General features: G+C 55.2%; 1 protein-coding gene across 1 annotated transcript; it reads right to left on the reverse strand.

Annotated features, from left to right (window-relative positions):
- Positions 1–267: 267 nt before the first annotated feature.
- Positions 268–10,836, reverse strand: SYNGR4 (synaptogyrin 4). Its single transcript, XM_055411717.2, has 5 exons — positions 10,604–10,836; positions 9,172–9,369; positions 2,566–2,803; positions 810–949; positions 268–550 (listed from the first exon to the last, which is right to left on the reverse strand). Exons 2-5 carry the CDS (start codon positions 9,262–9,264, stop codon positions 317–319), a joined length of 705 nt encoding a protein of 234 aa, XP_055267692.2. The 5' UTR covers positions 9,265–9,369; positions 10,604–10,836; the 3' UTR covers positions 268–316.
- Between the last annotated feature and the right edge of the window lie 36 nt (positions 10,837–10,872).

Raw genomic sequence — 10,872 nt, forward strand, 5'->3', positions numbered from 1 at the left:
AGGTCAGGGAACTAGATCTCACACACCAAAACTCAGAGCTCCCATGCCGCAACTAAAGATCCCACATGTCGCAACTAAGACCTGGCGCAGACAAATAAATAAACAAAAATAAATATTAAAAAAAAAAGTGACACTCAGATGGAGAGTCTGGGAGGTAGGATGGAAATGGGACCTGCCACAGAAACACCCCCTCCCCACAAGGAGACCACTGGCTGCTTGAGGGACCAGAGAGAAACAGACGTGAGAGGACAGAGGGCTGTTTTCTGAAACCCTTCTGGAGGGGGGATTCTGTCTTTATTGGTGTAAATGAGGTTCTCTAGTTGTCGGGCATCATGGCGAGGCGGGGGGCCTTCAGGGTGCTCAGATAGGGGGACAGGGAGGAGCTGGCGTAGCTCAGGCCGTGGGGGCCGGTGGTGGGTGTGTTGACCGGGCTGGCGGAGGACGGCGGGGAGAGGGAGGTCAGGACCACGCCGCCCTCATCCAGGGAGCGCTTGTAGGGGACCGGGGCATCGTTTCGGAGCTCCTGGAAGGCCAGGTAGGCCTGGAATATCTGCGGGCAGAGGAGGGTGAGCTGGAGGCTGGCTGGGGCGGGCCGGGTAGGGGGCCGCGGGGCCCAGTGCTCCCTGAAGCTGGGCTTCATCTGCCGGGAAGAAGGTGGGGGGCCTTCTTCCCCATTTGCCCAAGACACAGAAGGGGCTTGCGGAGGCCCAGGTGAGCTTTGAGAGCGGGTACGTTCTTGCCCTGTTAACCCACACCATCCTGCCCTGCCCTGCTGGGGAGGTAGGGGTGGGACAGGGGGCCCTCCTCACCCAGACGAGGATGGAGAAGAAAGAGAAGGTGATGGCGGCCTTGGCGCTGTTGCTCCCCAGGAGGAAGTATCTGTGCGGCGAACGGTGCCACTGGTTGGCCAGGAAGCAGAATCCCACAGCCCAGACCCCTGCCCAGATGACTGGGGGGTCGAGGAAGAGAAGAGGGGCGGGGGAGGGGAGAGTGGGCTTAGGAAGGGCGGGGGCTGAGGTCTCCACTGTGGCCTGTCCCTCCCAGCCCTCTTTAAAGAACCACCTGGGGTGGGCTGCTCTATCTGCTGTGGGGGTTGGCAGCCACCTGTGACTTTTTCCATTTCAATCAATTAAAAATTTCAGTCCGTTAAAATAGACTTAAAAAAAAAATTTTGGGACTTCCCTAGCAGTCCAGTGGTTAAGACTTCGCCTGCCAATGCCGGGAACACAAGTTCAATCTTCGGTCCAGGAGGAACCCACATACTTTGGAGCAACTAAGGCTGTGGACGACAACTTCTGAAGCCCACACGCCCTAGAGTCCATGCTCCACAACAAGAGAAGCCACTGCGATGAGAAGCCTGTGCACCTCAACTCGAGAGTAGCCCCCACTCGCCGCAACTAGAGAAAGCCTGAGTGTATCAATGAAGACCCAGAGCAGCCACAGATAAATAGACAAGGAAAAATTTTTTTTAAAATTTCCACCCCTTGATGGCACTGGCCAAACTTTGAGTGCTCAGCAGCCATGCATGGCCCGTGGCTCCAGCACCGGGAAGCCCAGGCACAGAACAGTTCTGCCCTCACAGAATCTTCTTTTGGATATTGCTGGACTCAGTGATCTTTAGGGGCCCACCTAGCCCTGAGTCTCTGGAACTGGGCAGGTGTGGAAGAGGAGAGGAAGGAGCCTGGGGCGTGAGAAAAAGGAACAAGCAAGTGTCGGGCACTGTGTGCCAGGCTCTGTCTAAGGTGCTCGGCGTTGGTTAGGAGGCTAGGCTCGGCTTGGAAGCCTGGATCTGCCGCTCACGGTCCGAAAACACAACCGACTCAAGCCTCAGTTTCCTTCTCTATGAAATGGGAATCTGAACAGGTCTTCCCTCCTCAGGTGGTTCTAAAGAAGAAAGGAGACGGGGCGTGGGGCGCCCCTGACGTGGTGCCATGACACATGGGACGTGCCCAGCAAGTGTCAGCATGACTACACATGTCCTTTCTTGCCTTTCATCCTCAGAAAAACCCTGGAGGTGGTTTTTTTGTTTTGTTTTGTTTTTTGGCCATAACCACACGATACGTGGAACTTCCTTGACCAGGGACTGAGCCAGTGCCTTCTGCAGTGGAAGAACAGAGTCTTAAACACTGGACCACCAGGCAGTGGGGGTTCCCATCCCAGCTTCTCTGGAAGCTCAGAGAAGGGAGGAGACCTGCACATCGAGGCTGCTCCAGAGGTGAGATTTCAAACCCTGCTCTGCCTGGCGCTGCGCTCTGCACCCTGTCTCCTACCACTGGTGGCTTTTCAAGAAAGGCTGTGAAGAAGGGAGGTGGATGCCAGGAAAAAGCTGGGCAGAAGAGAGGCTTCTAGAATTACCCTGAGGGTCAGAAGAGGCGACCTTTGCACTAAGTCTGAGGGATGGGCAATGATTCCCTGAAATGGTGGGTGCAGAAGAGCTTCGAGAAGCGAGGGACAGGGCTTTGGGTCACGGGCGGAGGACGCTCCAAGGTGGCGTCCTGGGGGCCCAGGGGAGCCTGGGGTTGGGGGCTGGGAGCTCAGGGTGGGTAGTGCCTGGGGCTCACCCACCGGCCAGGATGAGGTCCAGGAGCTGGAAGGCCGTCTTGAAGCGGGTGCTGGCAAGGCGGACCTCGTGGGCATCTAGTGCCAGGAAGGCCAGGGAGCTGAGGAAGGACAGGAGGCCGGCCCCCACGGCGAAGCTGCAGGCCGCGCTGTTGCTGTTGAGGACACAGTGCAGCTGCGCGTTGTCGGTCTTGTTCTGGTAGCCATCGGTCAGCAGGGAGGAGAACACGATCAGGGAGAAGACCTGTGGGTGCGGGAGGGGGTTCTCAGAGCCGGAGTGGGGCTCTGTGTCTTCCCAAACCCGCTCCTCATCCCTCATCCCATCACTGAGGTGGGGGGCGGAGGTCTGCCATCCACTTTCCCGGTGGTTCCAAGCCCTCCCTCCCGGTCACATCCTCCGAGCCTCCATCCTGGCTCAGGCCTCATCCCGCCTGCTGGGGCCCTGCCCCAGCCTCGTGCCGGCCTCCCTGACTCCACCTCTCCCCACCCGGCTCCCCAGGGAACCTTCCACACTCTGCCGGTCCTGGCTCCCAGCGCTGCCTGCCCCTCCCCAGCCCTTCATCTCTCCTCACTCACTCTTGCCTTCCACCCCACAAACAGGCCGCCAAACCCAACACGAAATGCTTATTAGCACATCTCCGGGGACACAGAGGAGTGAGCAATGAGTCTCTGCCCTCCTGTTGATCCCTTCTGCCTCCCAGCCCTTCCCTCTGCCTGCCACTGCTTCCTCCTCCCTCCCCACTCAGCTAATTCCTCTCCATTTGCCAAAAGGAACTTGTGAAATATTCCAAAGACACAGGAAAAAATGGAGGAAATGTAACCAACAGTGAGAACCTGACAAACGTTCACCTTTTGCTACAAGACTCTTTAAAAAAAAAAAAAACAACAACCATTTTGGCGATGCCACACAGCTTACAGGATCTCAGTTCTCTGACCAGGCATCGAACCATGGCAGTGACAGCACCAAATTGTAGCTACTAGGCCACCATGGAAATCTCAAGCCTTTTTTTTTTTAAAGCAAATACAGGCATTTCCCTGGTGGTCCAGTGATTAAGAATCCGCCGGCCAAGGTGGGGGACACGGGTTCAGTCCCACACGCCACAGAGCAACTAAGTCCATGCACCACAACCACTGACGCCGGGTGCTGTAGAGCCTGCGCTCTGCAACAAGAAAACCCACTGCAATGAGAAGCCCACATGCCACAACTAGAGATAGCCCCTTGCCCGTCACAACTAGAGAAAGCCTGCACGCAGCAACGAAGACCCAGTGCCGCCGAAAACAAACACGTAAATAAATCAAATCAAATTAAAAATACTTGAAAAAAATAAAGCAAATACAGCCTAGGGACTTCCCTGGTCAGGGAGCTAGTGCCACCCGGCATGGCCAAAAAAACAAGCAAACGCAATTTCACTGATATGCTGGCCGTCACCTTTGTGGGCACTGCACACAGCACACCGGGGTACCACTGTCTGCCTCCACTGCTGGCTTCTACCGTGTTCATTGATGATACCACCAGTGTACTTCACCAGCCCGTGTCATCCTTACAACCACCCTAGGATGTGGGCACTGCCAACAGCCTCTCTTTTTTTTTTTTTAGATAGTGGAGCTGAGGCACAAAGAAAGTGACGAATGGCACAGAGTCCATCGCTATGAGGGGGCAGTGCCTGGATCTGAATCCAAGCTGTCTGGCTCTTGAATCTGCTTTGCGTTGAGTGCCGTGCAGAGTTGATCAGTTGTGTCCGACTCTTTGTGAACTCATGGACTGCAGCCCACCAGGCTCCTCTGTTCGTGGGATTCTCCAGGTAAGAATATTGGAGTGGGTTGCCATTTCCTTCTCCAGGGGATCTTCCTGACCCAGAGATTGAACCCAGGTCTCCTGCATTGCAGGAGAATTATTTACCATCTGAGCCACTAGGGAAGTTCTAAATCTGCTTTAACTCCTGCTAGTAATATATCTGCCTGGACCAGATCACTGGAGGGCAGTGGTTCCTATCACCGTGATTCAGGGACAATTTGAAGCCCCAGTGGCTTGTCCCTGATGGTCACAACACAGCCTGGCAGGGGTGACACCAGGTATGGAAGGAATCGGTGTGTATGTGTTGGGGGGTGGGAGCTGGTCCAGGGGGTGCTTTCTGGATGCGGTGCGGTCTGTGAGAACATGCAGGGTGAAGAAGACTATGGCGTGGGATGATCTCTGGGGGTCGGGAGGGGCCAGGGAGGGGGCTGAGAGCAGGGGTAGGGCAGGGTCGGCTCCAGGTGTGTGAAGGCCCCTCTGGGGTCATGCAGAGAGCTGGTAAGACTGGAGGCCAGGAGGCTGGGGCCTGCAGCTGTGGAGAGTCAAGGTTTGAGCAGAAACTGAACCCAGGGGGCTGGATTTAGGAGGAAATGGCAACCCACTCCAGTGTTCTTGCCTGGAGAATCCCGGGGACGGGGGAGCCTGGTGGGCTGCCGTCTATGGTGTCGCACAGAGTCGGACATGACTGACATGACTTAGCAGCAGCAGCAAGGCTTTATCTGAACTGCACCTTAACTAATGAGTTTGGGGTGGGGGATAAATTGGGAGACTGGGATTGACATGTACACACTACTATATACAAAATAGATCACAAGTAAGGTGGCTCACAAATAAGGAGATGGTGAAGGACAGGGAAGCCTGGCGTGCTGCAGTCCATGGGGTTGCAAAGAGTCCGACAGGATGTAGCAACTGAACAGCAACAGGGTGGCTCAGTGGTAAAGAATCCGCCAGCCAAAGCAGTAGACCTGGGTTCTATTCCTGGGTCGGGAAGATCCCCTGGAAGAGGAAATGGCAACCCACTCTGGTATTCTTGCCTGGGAAATCCCATGGACAGAAGAGCCTCACAGGCTAGTCCATGGAGTCTCAAAGAATCAGACATGACTTAGCAACTAAACAACAAAAAAAGGACCTACTGTATAGTATGGGAAATGCTACTCAGTACTCTGTAATGGCCTATATGGGAAAATAATCTAAAAAAAGGGTGGGTATACATGTAAGTATACCTGAAACGGGTTATACAGACTCAGTATACTGATTCCTGAAACTAACAAATATCAGTCGTAATCAACTGCACTCCAGTAACAATTAAAAAGAAAAAAACTGAGAAGTTTCGCAGGCAGACAGGAGGAAGGGCATTCCAGGCAGGCTGAACCATGTGTGCAAAAGCCAGCTGCTGCCGGGTGAAGCTCCTGCAGGGGTTGGAGAGAAATTTTAGCTGAGGGATCTGGTACGAAGTGAGGCTGGAAATGCGGGCAGGGAGGCCAGAATTTCAGAGGCCTTGAACACCAGACGGAGGGGACTGGACTTGGGAGCCATGGAAAAAATTAAATTTCTCACTTAGGCTTAATTTTATGCATGGCAGGGCTCTGAGCAGAGGATGGCCAGGGTTAAATCCGGGGGTTCAAGGCAAACTCCAGGGTCATGATGGATGGGAAGGGGCTCCTGGGAATCCTGTGAGATTTAGGATGTGACATTAGACTTGGTGATTGATTGGATGTGGTGGTGCCTGGGGATGGGAGGGAGGGAGGAGACAAGGGGAAGAAATTCATTAGAATTTGAACTCCTGGACAGGGTGCACGTGGGAACCCTTCTGTCTGTAGCCAGGACCCAGTGCCAGGCTGGACCTCCGCACATGTGTTGGAAGAGTGAATGACTGACCCTTCTTTTTGGCTCTTGTCCTGCCCTTTAGAGAAGGGGAGGGGAGGCAAGGATTGACCCTAAACTCCTCAGCCTCTGTCCATCTGCCTCTCTCCTTTGGCTTACTTGCCTTCTCTGAATAAGAACAAACAAAATAATAATAATGACTTTGTTGTTGTTGTTCAGTTGCTGTGTCGTGTCCAACTCTGGCCTGCCAGACTCCTCTGTCCATGGGATTCCCCTGGCGAGAGTACTGGAGTGGGCTGCCATTTCCTTCTCCGGAGAATCTTCCCGACCCAGAGACTGAACCCGAGTCTCCTGCATTGGCAGGTGGGTTCTTTACCGCTGAGCCGCCAGGGAAGCCCAATAATAATGACCAGTCCCTCCTCTGGTCCAGCACTTTAGCTCTAAGGGAGGGTATTCACATCCATTCTGTTTCAGGGCTGCAGCACGGAGTCTGCAGAAGGGGAGCGTCTTGCCCCGCTGGTCCGAGACAGAGCCAGGTCAAGGACAGGAAGGCTCATTGATCATTTTTGAGCCCAGATACATTTTACCTGCACCGCTTCCCTGCAGCCTCGCTCCAGTCCCACATGCTCGAGGTTACAATAATAATTCATTGCTGTTTCACAGGTGATAAATAGAAGTCTTGATGGCACAGTGGAAAGAGCCAGACGTGTCTGACCCCACCCGCTGGGTGGCCCTGGGCCATTTGCTTACTGCTTGGCACCTCAGTTTCCCTGTCTGTCCTGTGCCCCAAAGAGGTGGGGGCCTGGCCCTGAAGGTAATTCTCATGACTGGCCAGAGAGGAGACGTGTCCTCTCAAGGTTAGTCATGGAGAGATGGGATTGGAATCCAGCCCCCCTGACTTCCGGGTCCATGGGCTGTCTGTCCACTGACCGCCCCCCACCCCCAAATCCTTGGGCTGCTGTTGGACACCCAAGAAGGGGGCTTGGCTGGGCTGGAGGGACTCCAACCCTCTGAAGCCCGAGTCCGACCTCCTTCCACACCCTTCCTGGCCTGTCCCCAGGGAGGGAGCAAAGATTCATCAGTTAAGGCACCAGCTGGCGGGCGGCCGTGAGAAGGACGGGAGCACCAGCTGCCCAGAGACTCCCTACTGAGGAGCTGGGCCAGCGGGGGAAGGGGGAGAGGGCGGCAGGCGGGCGGAGGGAGACGGCAGGCAAAGTCCGTGACTGAAGCGTCTGGCACGGCCGGCAGCCCTTCCCCCCAGCCCTTCCCCACACCAGTCCACACCACCTGGGCCTCCTTCTCCCTCACCTCCTGCCCTTTCTTCTGAAGCACTGGAAACCTGCGCATCCTTGGGACTTGCCCACCAGCTGGGTGATGTCCTTGGGAAAGTCACTCAACCTCTGTGAGCCCGGTTTCCCCTTGGGTCCAGGCATCGCAATGCCCATGTCATAGGGTCATGGTGAGGAGCGGAAATGCTGACACCACCGAAGGACTGGGAACCAGGGTGTGGAAGGCGTTTTTCCCGCTTCCCTGGGGCGACGACAATGGAGATGAGTCCCCACCACCCTGTGCCTCCCCCAACCCATCTCTCTGCTTGATCACAAGTTGGTCCCAGTAATCATCGCTATTGAAGGAACGATGACTACTTGCCAGGCCCATGGTGACAGGTTGAGAGGCATTAATTTCATTTGGACATACAGTCTTTCCTGATGAGCAGGAAGGACTAGACACAGGAGGGTGTGGAGGTTCACAGAAATCAAGTTTCTGGTTCAAGGTCACACAGCCCTAGGGTGACTGGGCAAGTTATCAAATAAAACGGGGCACTTTTGAGACTTAAAGGAGGTGCTGCTGATAATCATGCCAGGACTGAGCCAGGCAAGCAGGGGAGGATGTTGCTCTACGTGGACATCATGTGGCCAAACTAGGATTCTCAGCCAGGCCTGATCAGTCCTTCTGGAATAGGACCCTGGGTTCAATTCCGGATATTCCCCCTACTCCCGACCCAGGGCAAGCCTCATCGTCTCCCTGGGCCTCAGGTCCCAACTCTGCCAAAGGAGCGCCGTGGAGCCCACACCGTGTAAAGCCCAGAGTCACAGCTCTAACTCCTCACACACTGAGGCCAAGAGAGGGGCAGTGAGCAGGTCAGGGTCAAACAGCAAAGTCAGGGGCTCAATGAGGATTTGCCCCCAGGTGTCTTGGCTCTTCGGGAATGTGGTAATGATGAAACAAATGAAGGTAAAGTCCTGGCTTGGCACTGTGCCTTGCACACAGTGACCACCCACCCCCCTGGCATCCTAGGTCTGAAAGGTGGAAAATGAATGGGCTCTGTTCTCATAGACCCCAGTTTGAGTCCCTGCCTCCTACTGTGTGACCTCAGCCAACACTGTCCATTGAATTTTCTGCCTTGATGGAAATGTTCTAGATCCTCACTGTCTAATATGAGACCTGCCAGTCACATGTGGCTATTGGGCACCTGAAATGTGGCCACTGTGACTGGGGAATTAAAAAATTTTTTTTTCTGGCTGCACCATGCAGATTGTGGGATGTTCCCAGACCATGGAATGAACTCCGGCCTCCTGCACTGGAAGCACGGAGTCTTAACCACTGGACCTTCAGGGAAGTCCCTGAATATTTTATTTTCATTAGTTTAGATTAGAATAGTCACATGCGGCTTATGATTACCCGCTTGGACAGCACAGCCTTAAAAAAAATTATTTAACTTTCTCTGATCCTCAGTTTTCGTCTCTCAAAAGTGGGGCTCCTGAGAAAGTGGGGTTCTTTCTTCCCAGGAGAGTTGATAAGTGCTCAGAATAGTGCAGGGCCTATAGTTAAGATGCTCAGTAAAGGGTGACTTCATTCACAAGTTCCTTTTGGCTTTGTTCCCCCCCAGCTGGCCCTACCTTTCCTCCCACCACTCTGTGCACTGGGTCTGAGAGCTGAGAACCCCTATTTCATGTCACCCACAGGGCAGCCGGCCCACAGGAGGGCCTCACCCCTGCAAAGATCCGTGTGATAGTCTTTGGCCTCTTGAGAAACTGCACGGCTTCACTGTCGGCCAGGTCCTGGAGGCTTTCCGGGATATGCATGGTGGCTGCTCTGCTGCCCGGGCCCTGGGAGGCCAGAGCAGGGATGCTGGGTTCTGCTGGCTGGGCGCCGCCGTCTGGAGGTTCCAGGCCCACCCTGGGGCTAGGCTGTTGCAAGACAACAGGGATGGTGGGGGGTGGTTAGAATCCAAGATACAGGGTAAAGGGGCTGCTGGGGTCCCAGGAGGAGGGGGCAGGGGATGGAGGAGTTCTGGGGAGGGTACCAGGATGGGGTTCTGTGCAGTGAGGGGTCTGCCAAGGGTCCCAGGAGAAGGGGGCAGGGGATGACAGAGGGTTCTTGGGGTCCCAGGACAGGGTTATATGGGGTGAGGGGTCTGCAGGGTTCTTAGAAATTGGTGCATGGGGTGAAAGAGCTGTTCCGTTCCGTTCTGTTCAGTCGCTCAGTCGTGTCCGACTCTTTGCGACCCCGTGGACTGTAGCCTACCAGGCTTCTCCATCCATGGGATTCTCCAGGCAAGAATACTTGAGTGGATTACCATTTCCTTCTCCAGGGGATCTTCCCGACCCAGGGATCGAACCCGGGTCTCCCACATTGGAGGCAGACGCTTTAACCTCTGAGCCACCAGGGAAGCCCTGAAAGAGCTGTTAGGAAGCCCCATCTCCAGGTGGGGGCTCAGGGTGAAAGGGTGGCTCGATGGTCCTATGAGTTGGGGTGCAGGCTGAGGGGGCTTCAGAGAATTCCAAAGTGGGGTACAGGGTGAGGGGGCCGCTGAGGATCCTAGGAACTAGGAATAATCTGAGGAGGATGTAGGGTGAGGGGGCTTCCAGAGTCCCACAAGTGGACAAGCAGGGGGGGAGATCTTGGGCCAGGGAGAAGGAGAGGGGAGAGGGTAGGATATCGGGGTGATGTCTCTGACACAGGAGCCAGAGTGCCCATTTTAAGTACTGTGTTAATGGGATTTTTGAGAGATGAGGGGCGCTAGAATGGCGGTCAGAACACCTGGGAGGTCTGAAAACAGGAGGATCCCTTTCAGATTTGGGGGCAACAGCATGCAGAGCAGAGACCCCCAGGCACCTCAGGGTAGATTTCAGGTTGTCCTGGTGATTTGGTGTGATTGCCTTAGAATCAGGACCTTCCCTTAGAATTCAGCTCCATCTTCATAAAAGTGCATCTCCTCAAGTTTGGACCACAGATATGTGGGGAACAAGGGTCTCCGAACTCAGCTGTCCCCTCAGAATAAGGAGGCCGAGCCCCTGGCGCTAAGCTACCTTCAGAGAATCGTGGTTCTCCCTGTAAGGCGTGGAATGGGGGTGGTGAGGGTTCGGGGTGATGCTGCCTGATACAGGGTAAGCCTTACTCAGGAGACCGGGTTTACGTCACCTGCAGGCCGGATCTTCCTTCCGCCCACTCTCCCCGCCTGGTACCCGGCACTACCTCAGTCTTCTTTTTCTTCCTCTTTTTCCCGCCTTTTCGTTCCTCCACAGCTGATTGGCTGCGCTGAAGCCCCGCCCCAAGTCCCCCGCCTAGTCTAGAGTTGACACGAGCTGGGGCGTGGCTTCAGCGGACGTTGGGCGGCCCGCCGTTGGCGGGCTGCGCACGGGAATCCCTGCCCCAGTCCCAGGAGCCCCCGGAGTCTCGCGCCCGCCCCG

This window comes from Moschus berezovskii, chromosome 22, assembly GCF_049115385.1.
Source record: "Moschus berezovskii isolate FMDL1 chromosome 22, NW_MosBer_1.0, whole genome shotgun sequence".
Classification (NCBI taxonomy): domain Eukaryota; kingdom Metazoa; phylum Chordata; class Mammalia; order Artiodactyla; family Moschidae; genus Moschus; species Moschus berezovskii.